Source organism: Camellia sinensis, chromosome 3 (assembly GCF_055761805.1).
Source record: "Camellia sinensis isolate YWXY chromosome 3, ASM5576180v1, whole genome shotgun sequence".
NCBI lineage: Eukaryota > Viridiplantae > Streptophyta > Magnoliopsida > Ericales > Theaceae > Camellia > Camellia sinensis.
In genome coordinates this window covers 84351041-84367268 of record NC_138963.1, presented here as the reverse complement: position 1 = coordinate 84367268, position 16228 = coordinate 84351041, and the positions used below count along the sequence as shown (strand labels likewise).

The following is a 16228-nucleotide window of genomic DNA, read 5'->3' as shown; positions in this document are numbered from 1 at the left end:
TCTGCACAAAATCAAGTTAATCGGATATTGTTAATCATTTTATTCACTCACATTTGTATCTACAAAAACAAATGAGAATTGTGATTTAAAATATTAAAATGAAGATAAATGTGAGTGGATGAAAAACTTAACGATATCTGATTAACTTAATTTTTTACAAATATATTCTACTCAATATACTTTAAAATGTGAACGATTTAAGCTATTAAAATAGATTTCAAAATAAATCCATTTAATTATACAACAATAACTGTTGTGCTCACAACACAGGAGCCACCCCCAAATCCAACGTAATTAAGGTTAGAGTGACTGTTGGCGACGGAAAAGGGTTTGCAATATGGGTGATGATTGAGACCCCCTCCAATCAGCACCCCACAGACACGTGGCGGGTGGTGATTGAAGGAGAAGGTATAAAAATAAAAAATAAAAAAAAAGTAGCCAATCAGGTGAAGAGAGGGTCAAGGGGGTGGGGAAAAAAGGGAATCCAAGTCATTATTCATTTTACCTTATAGGTTTTTATAAGTCTATTGGTTATTCTCACTATTTCTTTTTTTTTTCTTATATATTATATAAAATAATTAATAAAATTATAAAAATATATAATTTAATTAGAATTTTTAAAAGATATGATAATATATAATTTAATTAAAATTTTAAAAGATATGATAATTCTTTACATATGATATATATTATTATATTATAATTGCCTCTTGTAGCCATGTAAGTGATGGTGTGAACATGCCCTCTATTTTATGGGAAAATTACCATACAGGGTAATTTAAAAAGTATATTATATATTAATAAAAAAAATTAGTTTTAATTATTAATATTTATAAATTTTATTATAGACTGACATGAAATTTTCTCCAATTTTATTTGTTTATTTGAACCTACAACCAAACCTAGTCGGTCACGTTTCGAAGGGATATATTTTCTGAATACCAACACGTGGGAAGGTGACGCCGACGTGTCAGCCGAAGTGCCACGTGTCCTGATTGTGACGCCGAGGTTATCTCGGCAAGGCCGAGGTTATCTCCGAAGATATCGAAATCCGAGATAAGCGGATAATGGATAAGGGGCAAGAGTCCTTGAGTAAAGAGAAGACTTAGCTAAGATAAGGATAAAACGCTTAGGGAGTTTATCTTTATCTCTTGAGAAATCCAAAGTAAGCACTGAATGGGAGTCCATAGAAGTCAGGCTTCTAGTGGGACTAGGATTGAGTTGGCTATAAAAGAGAGGCACCCTCGTGGGTCTAAGGTACGCAGTTTTATGCTTAAGTTTGGGAGTTTAGCACTTGATTATCTTTGAGAGATATACTGACTTGATCGTCGGAGTGCCCCCGGGTGGAAGAGCCACCACCGGAGCCTTTTCTTTCTGTTACAGGTTCACTGAAGCCATCTATTCTGCCGGTGCTCTCCAGCTGATTACTAGGCGGGCAGTGTGGTCAGAAAATTACCCACACAATTTGGCGCCGTCTGTGGGAATCTTAGAAGAATAGATGGCCAGTAACGGACAGAAGGAAAACATTGGGGGCGACACTCTTGCTGGGAGTGGCAGACCAATTGACCTTGATGTTGAAGGAGACAACCACAATGCAGAAACTCATGACTAGGGCCACGACGAGAAAGACGTCGGCCAGGAGGGCAACACTTCAAAGAAGATAGACCAAGGCAAGTACTATAACGAAGATAACCTTCAGGTATGGAGGGATAGGTGCCTACGGAGGGATGAGGAAGTAAAAGACTTGGCAAACAAGTTGGCAGACCTACAGTCGGTTGTCAACTTCATGATGCAAAACAATGTCATGCAGCCATCATACCCGCTGCAGGACACGCCGATGCCAGCAACCAATGCCCAGAAGGGAGGAGGAAGAACAATTCCCGAAGTCCCTCAACATGCTAGGAGCGGAAGACACTCTCACCAACCTTCCAGGGAAGTCGGACGAGAGGAGCCGAGACGAGAGGAGTCCCGAAGAACGTGTCGCACGAAGGATCCAGAGCCCAAAGAATATCGGCATGTTCAAGGGCAGGGGCTCTGCTTTGACACAACACATGGAGAGAGATCAAAACGAGCCCACCACGAGGCTGAAAGTAGTGTGCCAAAAAGATTGAAGTCCAAAGATAACCGAGCTCTAGGGAGGAGTAAAGAAGACTTAAGAGATTGCCTCAAGAGGAAACAACAGAATGCTGAAGCCGAGGTAACTTCCCCGGTTAAACTGAAGACACCATTCTCGGTGGAACTGGACAAATTTTAAGCACCAAAGAGATTCAGTATGCCGAGGTTCCAGATATATGATGGTAAGTCAGATCCCAACTTCCACGTCAGGCTATACTTGAATTCGATGGCATTATATAGTGGGAACGAGCCGTTGCTCTGCAAAGTGTTCCCCTCGTCCTTTGGGGAAATTGCATCAGATTGGTTCCATAAACTACCGAAGGGAAGCGTAAAGACTTGGGAAGGCCTGGCCGAGATGTTTGTGGCAGGTTTGTGACGAACAAACTGCAGCCATTGAGAGTGGACGCATTGATGGCCCTGAAGATCAGCAAAGACGAAAGCCTTAGGGCCTATGCGAAAAGGTACTATGAGGTGTTCAATCGAATACCAGAATGTAATCAAGAAGTAGCGGTCGTGTCATTCAAGAACGGCCTGAAAGACAATTGTCCACTACGGAAGTCTTTGGCAAAAACTTTTCCAAAGAGCATGGAAGAGCTCATGGCGAGAATTGAGAAATATGCCAGAGCCGAGGAGGACACATCGGGGAATAAGGAGGTAAAGCAGGAAAAAGGGAACGGCGAGTCGAAGCGAAGTCGAGGTGACAACGGATTTAACAAATCGGAGATAGAATTGAGGGGTAAACAGGTAGTGACGACTGTGTTCCGAATCCCAGTACACAAAGTCCTGGAACAAATCCGAAATCAACCTTATTTCAGAGCACCAGCAAAGGCCCCAGGGGAATATATGGGAAGGAACGTTGGTAGGCGTTGTGCTTACCACAATGAAGAAGGGCACCCAACTCAGGGCTGCAGAGCCCTAAAAGCATACTTAGAGGACTTAGTAAGGCAAGGCCATCTGAGGGACCTCGTCGACGAAGCCAGGACAAGAGAAGAGCAGGCAAGATTGCCTCAAGCACCAGCAGCCCCGCCTCCCCCAGCACAGCAACCACAGGGAGGGGGACCTAGGGTGGTTAATGTAATTCACTCAAAAGTGAACGAACGCGACATTTGGGGAGAAACCCAAAGAGTAAAACACCTGCAGTACGTGAACCAGGTCGGACATAAAAGACCTCGACCTGAAGAGTGCAGAGGACCGATGATAGCCTTCACTGAAGCTGACCTAGAGATGGTCCAGCATCCACATAATGATGCCTTGGTAGTATCCCTCCAGGTTGGGGAGTGCCAAGTGAAACGCATCCTAATAGATCAAGGCAGCTCTTGTGACATCATGTACGTTAGATGTTACAAGGAGCTAGGCCTTCACCCAGACGACATGGAGCAATTGAATGGCCCGATGGTCGGCTTCAATGGAACGCCGACGTGGCCACTGGGCGCAACAAGCTTGGAAGTACAAGCTGGCACTAAGAAGATCAGGACAGAATTCATGGTGATTGACACACCTTCACCATATAACATCATCTTGGGAAGACCCTGGTTACATGCAATGGGGGCAGTTCCCTCAGCATTGCATCAACTACTGTGGTTCCCAACAGAGCATGGGATTGAAGAAGTCAGAGGAGATCAACTACAGGAAAAAAGTTGCTCCATGGCAGTGATGAAGTCTACTTGTAGCGTTCGAGAGCCAAAAGAGGCAGAAATTGAAGATGGGGGCGTGGAAGTGCTAGAAGACGTCGGCAAAGAACCAACCGAGAAGAGCGAAGAGGCGCTAAAGAAAATCCTCGTCCAGAATGGAGACGAAGAACGCTTCTTTCTTCTCGGCTCGGGCTTAGCCGAAGAAGAGGAAAAAGAGTTGGAGACTTTTTTTAGAGCCAACATTGAGGTGTTCGCCTGGACACCTTACGAAATGCCTGGCATTGACCCCGAAATCACTTGCCATAGACTGAATGTCGACAGGTCGGTAAAACCTGTGATTCAACGAGCCAGAAGACTGACGTTGATGCACGTCGAAGCAGTAGAAGAAGAAGTGGACAGACTTCTGGAGGCCAGGGCCATCCGAGAAGTTCATTACCTGACATGGCTATCCAACACAGTAGTGGTAAAGAAGAAGAACGGTAAATGGCGGGTCTGCGTAGATTTTACAAGCCTGAAAAAAGCTTGTCCCAAAGACTGCTTTCCTCTACCCAAGATTGACCAGTTGGTAGACGCCACATCTGGACATGGAAGGATGAGCTTCCTGGACGCCTACAGAGGATACCACCGGATAGCCATGTACCCTCCAGACGAAGAAAAGACAGCGTTTATTACCCCGAAAGGACTGTATTGTTACAAGGTAATGCCTTTTGGGTTAAAAAACGCAAAGTCAACTTACCAAAGGCTGGTAACCAAAATGTTTAAACACCTGATTGGCCAAACAGTGGAAGTCTACAACAATGACATGGTCGTAAAGACCAAGGAGCCTAAGTGTCATCTTGCCGACCTAAAAGAGGTATTCAAGATCCTCAAAACATATCGGCTCCGACTCAATGCATCAAAGTGCGCATTTGGAGTTGGATCTGGTAAATTTCTGGGGTACCTGGTAACAAGGAAGGGCATAGAGGCTAGCCCAGATCAAATCAAGGCCATCCTAGACCTATAGAGCCCAACATCGGCAAAACAGGTACAAATGCTTACTGGAAGGGCCGCAGCCCTAAACAGGTTCATAAGCCGAAGCTCAGACAAATGTAAACCCTTCTTCAACCTGGTGAAGAAGACCACGGACATCCTATGGACTGAGGAATGTAAGGCCGCTTTGGCCGACCTAAAGAAATATCTGACCACGGCTCCAGTCCTCTCGACACCTGAACCTGCGGAAGAACTGTTCTTGTACTTAGCTGTGTCAGAACATGTAGTAAGTGCAGTGCTAATCCGAGAAGAACAAGGAGAGCAAAAGGCTATTTATTATGTAAGTAAAACCTTGGCCGACGCAGAAACAAGGTATCTACCACTAGAGAAATTAATGCTGGCCCTAGTAATGGCCTCAAAAAAATTGAACCATTACTTTCAGGCACACAAGATTGTGGTACTCACAGAGCACCCACTGAAGTCCCTGTTGCAACAAGGAGACTTAACAGGAAGAATCGCAAGATGGGTAGTTACCTTGGGCCAGTATGACCTGGAGTTCAGGCCCAGAACAGCAATAAAGGGCCAAGTTTTGGCCGACTTCGTGGCAGAATTCACACCTGAAACCATTGAACATCGAGCTCTGTTGAGCCAGGATGAGCATTGTCCCAGCAAGCAAGGAGAATCCCAGCCTAAGGCAAAAGAGCAAAGGAAGGAAAAACTCAGACCCTGCAGCATCTACATCGGCGACTCATTCAGACTGTTTGTCGATGGAAGTTCAAACCGACAAGGAGTGGGGGCAGGAGTACTGCTGATATCTCCAGATGGAGAAATAATAGAACAGTCCATCCGTTTGGGGTTCAAGGCCTCAAACAATGAAGCGGAATACGAAGCATTAATTGTAGGGCTAAAACTGGCAACAACAGCAGAAGCAGATAAGGTAATAGTTTTTTGTGATTCACAGCTTATTGTTAACCAGTCAACAGAAGAATTTGCAGCCAGAGACGAAAGGATGTCGGCATATGCAGAAGAGGTCATCAGATTGGCAGCCCTATTTCAGAACTGCCGACTACTCCAAGTTAGCCGAGTTGACAACACCCACGCTGACGCGTTGGCTAACCTGGCAAGTTCAATGCAGACTGGAAAAACAAGGACAATTATGATCGACTATATGTCGGGCCCGAGCATAGAACCACAGAGCACAGAACAGGAAGCAATGTGTGTGGACATGGGGCCAAGCTAGATGGATGTAGTTGTTGCATTTCTGAAAGAAGGAAAGCTGCCAGAAGATCGTAAGGAGGCACACAAACTCAGATTGAAATCGGCAAGATTCAGTCTGACAGCAGATGGACACCTCTACAGAAGGTCCTTCACTGGACCCCTTTTAAGGTGCGTACACCCTTTGCAGGTTGAAGAATTCCTATATGAAATTCATGAAGGAATTTGTGGAAGCCATACTGGGGGCAGATCATTAGCCCACAGGGCCATTACCCAAGGGTATTGGTGGCCCTACATGCAAAAGGATGTTGAGGCCTACGTGAAGAAGTGTGAACAATGTCAAAGGTTTGCACCTTTGATACATCAGCCAGCTGCTGACCTAAACCCAGTATCCAACCCTTGGCCGTTTGCCCAATGGGGCATGGATCTTGTTGGGCAACTTCCCCAGGCAACTAGGCAGAGAAAATACTTGCTGGTAGCAACAGATTACTTTACAAAGTGGATAGAGGCAGAACCTCTTGCCAAAATCCGAGATGTGGATGTCAAGAACTTTATATGGAGAAACATCATCACCAGATTTGGCATTCCAAGAGCAATAGTTGCCAACAACGGAACGCAGTTTGACAGCAAACTCATCAAGAACTTCTGTGCGAAATTCAAGATAAAGAATTACTTTTCAACACAAAGTTTTTTCCAAAGCAATGGGCAAGCAGAAACATCCAACAACGTAATTTTGGATGGGATAAAGAAGAGGCTGCAGGCAGCAAAAGGAAAGTGGGTAGACGAGTTGCCCAATGTACTCTGGGCATATCGGATTAAGCCGAGAAGATCAACAGGGGAAACCCCCTTTGCCATGGCTTATGGCACAGAAGCAGTCATTCCACTGGAAGTCGGCATCCCAGGGATCCAAACCCAGGGAGTTGAGAACGAGACAAATGACATACTCTTAGCCCGAGATCTGGATCTCTTAGAAGAAAGAAGGGAGAAAGCTGCAATTCAGCTCGCAGCATACCAGTAATAGCTTGCCAGAACTTACAACAAGAAGGTCAATCCAAGAGATTTTCAAGTCGGCGACCTAGTCCTGAGAAAAGTCGTCGGCAACAAGAAGGATCCCAGGGAGGGCAAGCTTGGCCCAAACTGGGAAGGACCCTACAGAATTACTTCGGTATTAGGCAATGGAGCTTATCGGCTTGAAGATAACGAGGGCAAAACACTGCCAAGACCTTGGAACACTTGTAATTTGAAATTCTTCTATCATTAGATGCACATTATTTTTGGCCGAGATCATCAATAAAATCTTTTCCCATTTCTTTAAACACATATGATTGATAAAGTTACTTATTGGTGTTTTTGAAGACATGAATAACGAGAACTCAAGTAGAACTCAGGTTCACATTGGGGGCAAAGAGAAGACAGAGACACTTACTTCACTTGTTGAAATTTGTAGCAATTTACAAGTTGAAGTTAAGCTGAGATGGTTCCTTAGCTTCACTTGTTGAAATTTGTAGCAATTTACAAGTTGAAGTTAAGCCGAGATGATTCCTTATCTTCACTTGTTGAAATTTGTAGCAATTTACAAAGTTGAAGTTAAGCTGAGATGGTTCCTTATCTTCACTTGTTGAAATTTGTAGCAATTTACAAGTTGAAGTTAAGCTGAGATGGTTCCTTATCTTCACTTGTTGAAATTTGTAACAATTTACAAGTTGAAGTTAAGCCGAGATGGTTCCTTATCTTCACTTGTTGAAATTTGTAGCAATTTACAAGTTGAAGTTAAGCCGAGATGGTTCCTTATCTTCATTTGTTGAAATTTGTAGCAATTTACAAGTTGAAGTTAAGCCGAGATGGTTCTTTATCTTCACTTGTTGAAATTTGTAGCAATTTACAAGTTGAAGTTAAGCTGAGATGATTCCTTATCTTCACTTATTGAAATTTGTAGCAATTTACAAGTTGAAGTTAAGCCGAGATGGTTCCTTATCTTCACTTGTTGAAATTTGCAGCAATTTACAGGTTGAAGTTAAGCCGAGATAATGTTTAACCAAAGTTAAACCGAGATGATGCTTAACCGAAGTTAGGCCGAGATAATACTTAACCGAAGTTAAGGCCAGATAATGCTTAACCGAAGTTAAGCCGAGATGATGTTTAACCAAAGTTAAGCCAAGATTACTGTTTCTCTTCACTTGTTTAAATTCATAGCAATTTACGAGTTGAAACAAAACCGAGATTATTGCTAAAAACTTGTAGCAATCTACAGGTTGGTTAAACCAAAGAAGATGCTTAACACTTGTTGAAATTTGTAGCAATTTACAAGATAACGTTAGGCCGATATATAATCATCTGTTAAAATTTGCAGCAATTTACAGGTTGAGGAAAAAAACTAAGTACGTCGTTTCAACACTTGTTGAAATTCGCAGCAGTTTACAAATAGATTATTGTTTAAACACTTGTTATGTTAATCCTTGTTGATCCCTGTTACAGTATATGTTAATCCTTGTTGAAATTTGTAGCAATTTACAAGTAGGCTAGACCGAGATCACCGTCTAAAAGTTTGCAAAGTTAACATTGAGTAATATATGTTTCACACTTGTTGGAATTTATGAAAAGTTTACAGGTCAATATCTTGCCGAAGTAAAAGTTTTTGTAGCTATTATACCCGAGGTATGTAACCACCGAGAAGATTGCACAAAGGAGGCAAAATACGAAAGGCATACAAAAAATTCTAAGTATAGAATTAAACAGAGACAGTCAAAGAAAAGGCAAAAAAGAATGCAGTCATTCAAAGAAAGATAGTTATGTTAAAATATCCAACAGAAACAAAAGGCACATCGGCCATACAGAGAAACTTCTACTATCCAGGAAACAAAAAAAAGTACAAAAGACAAGAAAAGAGGGACATCAAAGTTATGATTCTTCTACTTCAGGCGCAATTTGAGACTAGACCTCGGCTGATTCTTGGAGAACTACCTCGGCTGATTGCTGAAGAGCTACTTCGGCAGTCTTCTCCGCCTCGATTTCGGCTTCAATCTGCGCAAAGCTTTCATCAAGACTTTTTTCGGCTGGAGGAACATCAGATGAGGCCTGTTCAGGAGTAGTTTCCTTAGCAACTGCATCACCATCTTCATCTTGAGTCAGGTCCAAGACCTGCTCATTCAGAGAAGGAGACTTAGGCCCAACAGCCTCCTTGGACTTTTTACTAAAGCCCCATCCTCACCTTCCTCCTCATCTTCAGACTCAGATTTAGATTCTTCTTCAACTTGACTTGGAGGTGCAGGAGGAGGAGGGAATGGGAGAGGAATAGCTTCGGCTTTGCGCAAAGGTGAATCTTCAGGAATATTGAGCTTTTTAGCCAGGGACATCCAACCAAGGGAAAAGCCCCTGTTGCATGCCTGCCTAACTTGTAATTTGTATTCCTCTGTAACATCGGCCATTCTTTGGGCATAGGCTTTTTCGTCAGCCGCTTTGATTTCAGCATCTTTAGTAGCCAAGGCCTCTTGAAGTTCCTTTTCGGCTTGGGCCTTTTTGTCCTCGGCTTCTCTCTTCTCGGCCTCGACAACCTTCTTGATGGCCTCAGCAGATTCGGCCTTTTCTTCGGTAAGGGTTTGGGCTTTGGTGGCAGCCTCAGCCTGGTCTTCCAGTTATTTCATCTTTAATTAAAGAGTTTTGTTCTCCTTTTTGAGGGCAGAAACCTCCCTCTTCATGTCGACCAACTTTGCTCTGTTTTCAAAAGCTTGCATAGAGAAAGAGTGGGCATGTTGAATGGCCTGAAAGAGCATAGGGCAAAAATTATTACAAAATTTTACAAAGTAAAAGAGAAGACAAGTTTCCATGTAAAGACACTTGCTTGGACAGAACGTTGGAGCATAAAGGCATAGTTCTCATACTCACTCATCTTGGCATTCCGCTTAAGATCACTTGGGAGAAGTAGGGCGGTACTGAGTGCTACGCCGACATTAATGTCATCGGCACTATCACTGGCAAGAACAGGCTTATCTTCCAGAGTAATTTCAGGCGTCCAGGGGACTTTTGGTATTTTGGACCCCGAGGTCGTCACAGATGATGACCTCGGCTTCTTTGATTGTGTGGACTTTGATGGCTATGTCTCAGCAGACCTTTTTTTTTTAACGGAAGCCGACTTCTCACTCCCTACCAATTGTGAAATTGTCAGGGTATCCTCAGCCTCAACTTTAGTGGCTTTAGCCTTTGGCTGGGCTTTCTTGGTTCGTTTTGGCTTTGGTGGGGTCATGGTTTGCGTCGGCTGAGCATCAACGTCAACAGGGAGATCGGCAAAGAGGTCTTGAGCAACTGGCTTTGGGCGACCCATCTCAGCAATTTTGACAAGTCATCACCGACGTTTTCGTTCTTGTACTGGGACCAAGTATGGGGCCGAAGTAGATGGTTGATTGGTTGGGTCAGATGTTGACTCTTGATCTGTTCGTGATGTAGAGGCGGTTTGAATTGTGGCAGTAGGAGGAGAAAGGTTTTTCTTCTTTCTTTTGGGGACGTCGGGCAAAGTCAATTTGTATGTAGGAATAAAGTTAAGAAGAAGAGGTGCTTTCTTTTGTGAACTGGCAAGTCCAGGAGTTTTTTCAGGTCCTTACTGGGAACGTAAGATTGGCGGAAGTCTTTCGCTGGCTTGCGAACGTCTGCAAGAAGAAACAGACATTAGAAATAGATAAACTATTAAAGACTTGAACAGAAACAACTAAGTATTGACACTAGGCTCTTACCCTTGCCCTCTTTAACTGATCAGGGAAGAGGGTAGAGATGGGCGTCCTCGTCTGCGCCAAACTCCCAATTTCCTGAAGCAATAACATAATCATCGCCAACCCCCTTGTCGGAGTCTGGGAGGTTGGCTACGATTTTGAATTCAGTGGATCTCGGCTTAAGATAATAAACAAAGCCTTTTTCCTTCAGATTAAGGGCGCACATGGTATAACAGTATTGTATGTTGGCTAAGGTGATCCTAACGTTTTCCTGTTTAGCTAAGGCGATAATACCAAAAATCACTCGATAAGAGTTGATTGTCAGTTGCATGGGGTTCAACTTATAATAATGAAGAATCTCGCGAAAGAGGATGTTGAGTGGAAGCCGGAGTCCGCACTCAGTAAAAGCTACAATGGGAAGGGGCATGGCGTTTTCTATAGGCATGATGGAGTCATCATCCCCAACAAGTTTCAGGTAGACATCGGCAAGAATGGAGAACTCCTGCCTAAAGTACTCAAGTTTGGTTGGGGTATCTACCCTGTGCCTCCACATACCCATAACGTCGGCCTAAAATCAGAGGGCTAGGTTTCAGAAGAAAGATGCTCTTAAAAGGTTATCGGGACCTCAGTGAAACCCTAGGTATATGCTGGTAAAGATTGTTTCAGTTTTTTCCTAAGAATTAATAGGTTCTATAGACAAATCCCAAACCTAAATCTATGAAAGCAAAAATTGAAAACAAAAATTAAAGGCAGAGATCTGGAAAACAACACAGGAAACAAGAAACCAGAACGCAATTTCAGAACGAAGAATAGAAGTGGGGTTCTCAAAAGCATAAAGAAAACAAGAACTACAGGGCTAAGAACAGTGGCAAAAATGCAAGAAGTAGTGAACAATAAATATGATTCGCGAAATTAACAATTTAAGCAGAACAGTAATTGCAGCAAGAAGATAGAAGAACATCAGTAAACTAAATACATAAAGAATAGTGGCTTACCAGAGAAATTGAAGCCGGAATGAAGTTCACCGAAGACAGACGACGGTTACAGGAGTGACAAAGTAGCGAGAACCTCACCAGAGAGACGAATAAAGTTGCAGAGCCTTGAGCTTGAAACAATGGCGGATTCGAGAGAAAAAGTTTGAAAGAGAGAAAAAAGCAAGAAGAACTCAGATGCAAAAGTGAAGAGACGAAAGAAAGGGGAAAGATTTTGTCAAAAAATGAAAACGGCGGCAAAAGCAATCAATACGCCTAAAAGAGTGCGTACGTCAGACGGCGCATGTGAAGAAGAGTTGACTTATGGGCGCGTCACAGGCACGAGCCAGTAAAAAACAAACGCATGTCTAAAACGGTGAATTGAAGTGCATGACAGCTCATACGCGTAAAAGGTTCCTTAAAAATCTTTGATTTTTTAGGGAAAGCATGTCGGCCAGACATGAATGATCTCAGCTGTTAAATCTTAAGCCGATTTACTGGATGAAAATACAGGTATAGGTTCCATCACTTCAGAATGCCGAGGTAATAGAACCTAGGGGGTAGTTGTGGGGATGTATTTTCTGAATATCAACACGTGGCAAGGTGACGTCGACGTGTCAGCCGAAGTGCCACGTGTCCTGATTGTGACGCCGAGGTTATCTTGGCGAGGCCGAGGTTATCTCCGAAGATATCGGAATCCGAGATAAGCGGATAATAGATAAGGGGCAAGAGTCCTTGAGTAAAGAGAAGACTTAACTAAGATAAGGATAAAACTCTTAGGGAGTTTATCTTTATCTCTTGAGAAATCCAAAGTAAGCACTGAATGAGAGTCCATAGAAGTCAGGCTTCTAGTGGGACTACGATTGAGTTGGCTATAAAAGAGAGGCACCCCCGTAGGTCTAAGGTACGCAGTTTTATGCTTAAGTTTGGGAGTTTAGCACTTGATTATCTTTGAGAGATATACTGACTTGATCGTCGGAGTACCCCCGGGTGGAAGAGCCACCGCCGGAGCCTTTTCTTTCTATTACAGGTTCACTGAAGCCATCTATTCTACCGGTGCTCTTCAACTGATTACTAGGCAGGCAGTGTAGTCAGAAAATCACCCACACAATTGACATGAAATTTTCTCCAATTTTATTTGTTTATTTGAACCTACAACCAAACCTAGTCAGTCATGTTTCGTGAAATTGAAGGGAGTTAGATGAGATTGAAACCAACGATCTTTAGGTATAAATGTGCATGTGCTAGTTATCAGCTATTATCTATTTATTTTTATTTTAATGCATCAAAAAAATAGTTATAGGGGAAGGAAAATAAGATAAGAAAGATTTTATTTTAGTTCAAAATTTAAAAAGTAATTACAAATAAATAGTAAATTTTATAAATATTAATTATTAAAGTCATAATTTTTTTCGTGTACATGTAATAATTTTTTAAAAGTATTACTATGTGATAATTTCTGCAATAAGATAAGTGCACAATCACATTGGCTAAACTTGTGATGTCTCACTTAGATAGAGAACATTTTATTATTGAACTCCACGCACATTTATTGCTCCTACAAAGTTCTAAATTGGAGACATGTTGTTCGGGCTTATGAAACACATCATAAATTTTGTTTCGATAATTTGAATAGTTTTTAGAGCTCTTCGTGTATATATCATTTTGACAAAAAAATTAGGTTAATTCGACAATTATACCATCTTCATTTTATCTTGTTTGCTTTTAAAAAAATGAACCATAGGTATATTTTTTAAAATAGATCATTTATATTTTTAAGACAAACTTAATAAAATAAATATGGTACAATTATCGAATTGACCTAATTTTTAATATGGATAATATACACGAAGAGTTTTAAAAAATGAATAATTTAAATAATTAAAACAAGACTATGATAAGTTTCAAAACAATGAATCTCTAGTCTAGATTGACTGAAGAGCCATAATTTAACCTTTTTCTTTCTAATTAATTTATAAGGGTTACATGACAAATCCAACAACAAAACACATTACTCCTATAAGGGTTCAACTTGTATCCAGTCTGAGATCGAACTGGACAGTACTGTTAGACCTATGGGGGTTCATCGCGAATTCCGTTTTGATAATCCCAACCGTTTAATATATAGAACTCGTCGAGTATTATATGTCTTTAAAACATCATGTTGATCGAATATCGATAGCTATGTGATCAAAACAGTTTTTTATCAACCGTTAATTCGTTCATCGTCTTTTTTTTTATACAAAACTGATTTGACCACTTGATTTTTTAAAGACATATAGTACTCGACGAATTCTACACATTGAATGTTCGGATTATCAAAATAGAACTTGTGGTGAGCCCTCACAAGCCTAACAACACCGTCCAATCCAATCTCAGACTGGACACAAGCTGCTCCCCTTCTATAAAAGGCCTAACTTTTGAAGTAGTGTTTGGCATTCCTAACCTTCTCCTATTGATGTACATTCATGTTATAAAACTTTCTTGTGAAATTGGTTTCAATTTGTGAGTCTATTGTGTTTTGTACTTGCCAATTTAAGATATAATAATTAATATTATTTTGAGATATTTCTTGATCATTTTGAAACAAACTAATAACCCATAATTTTAAGACATAACTGACTTCAATCAAACTAACCTGTTTTGATTTGACATGGATAAATTTCACTTTTGTTTTAACTCATAAGAATTTTCGACATAATAATTAAAACCACATTATTACTATTAGTACAAAACTTGACTCAATTTGCATACGACTGGAATTAGTTACGATAAAGTGCTATGTAAGGGCTTTTTAGGTAATTTTCAACAGAAAAAACAAAAAATTAGGGTTGTTACATAAGGTGAAAAAATGTTTCTAGAGAAAAAGCTTTCTCCTTGCCATTGTTGGTTAGTCTCATCTCTCGCTCATCACTCTCTCTTATTTCCTTTTCCTTCATTCACGCCGCTTTCATTTCCACAATCACACATTTCTTTCCCATCTGCCAAACAAAACAAAACAATGACGTGACTCTCTCTTCTTCTCCACTCCATCACCCTCTTCCATTTTCCAATTCCATCTCTCTCTCTAGAAAATTTTTCAATTCCATCTCTCTCTAGAAAATGTCTGAATTATGCTTGTCAAACACTCCCAAGAAGACTACTAACCAAGTCTCTAGTCCCCTCCTCTCTGAATTGCTCTTCTTTTTCTCTTTCATTCTCTCTCACCCTATCTACTTGTCTTACTTCATCTTGTTCTCACCCTACCTTCTCAAGCTTCTCTCATTTCTCTCTCCTCTTTTCATCACCACCTCCCTCCTCCTCCTCTCTCTCCTCTCCCTCTCTCCAGGCCTCCTCCATCTCAACAACCCTCCTCACCATTTCTCTCAACCCAAACTGGGTTTCTTTTTCCTCCTCTCCACAGCATACAATGCACTTATACAGAGACTAATTTCGTCGAACATAGACAACACTGAAGAACACCAACAGTCTCATCATCATCATCCCTTTGAGGACCTTGAAGCATTCAAAATCGTTTTCGACATTTCAACTTTCTACTCAACAGAGAATGCAGATCAAGTGTTTGAGTTTAAATCCGACCAAGAAAATAGCTTCGAATCGCCTCTTCTCAAGTCATCCATTGATGAGTGCTCTGGTTTGAGTACACTTGAATCGTTGTTTGCTGATTTAGAAGAGAGAACAGTCGAAATTGATTCGCGACAGATCAGTGAAACTGATCAGTCTATCAAGGAAACAGAGAGATTAGAAGGGTTGTTGAATGAATTGGATGAGTTTGAAAACATGATTTACAGTGTGGAAGAGAAGAAGAACAAAGCTGAGCTAGCACCGAGCACCAAGTCCGAGAAAGTCCAAGTTTCATTGGTGAGAAGCGAATCCGAGGCAATTAAAGCGAGTTCTGACAGTGGTGGACAACAGAGACAGACTACTTCCCAAAGAATTCATGGGAGTGTCAACATCTCGGACAATGGTGGAGAGGACACTTTGAAATTGTTGGAAAGTCAGAGTTCCCAAACATTGGATTCGAGTTTTGGGAGCTACGGATCGCTGAGGAGAGAGAAAGATTGGAAAAGGACATTGGCGTGCAAGCTTTTCGAGGAGCGACACAATGTGGATGGTGTCGAAGGGATGGATTTGCTTTGGGAAACGCACGAAATTGATTCGAAGGCCAAGCCGAGTAACAAGAACAAGAACAAGAGCAAAAAGAAAAAGAAAGGCGGGTCCGATTACTACTACGAGGACGATAATGGTGATGATGGTGATGAAGGGGAAGAGGACGTGGATGCGAAATTGTGTTGTTTGCAAGCTCTGAAATTCTCAGCAGGGAAGATGAATTTGGGGATGAGGAAGCCTAATCTTGTAAAGATTTCCAAGGCAATCAAAGGGATTGGATTGTTTTACAAGCATGGCAAAAAGGGGTACAATTAAGATGGATTTATTTGTCTTTAGCTAGCTTCCACATGTTATTTAATTTGCATAACAAAATGTGTGTATTTATTTTGAAAAAATTATTAGTATATATATATATATATATATGTTCTTTCTTGTTTGTACTAATTACATGATGAAGAAGAATCAATTTATCCTTCTTTACTTTAGAGTACTTTTTTTTGGTTGTTCTGTCATGATG

General features: G+C 41.4%; 1 protein-coding gene across 1 annotated transcript; it reads left to right on the top strand.

The window, feature by feature from the left end:
* Positions 1-14703: 14703 nt before the first annotated feature.
* On the top strand, positions 14704-16026 carry LOC114315509 (uncharacterized). The gene has a single exon (XM_082918191.1). It carries the CDS (start codon positions 14704-14706, stop codon positions 16024-16026), a length of 1323 nt encoding a protein of 440 aa, XP_082774317.1.
* Positions 16027-16228: the final 202 nt, after the last annotated feature.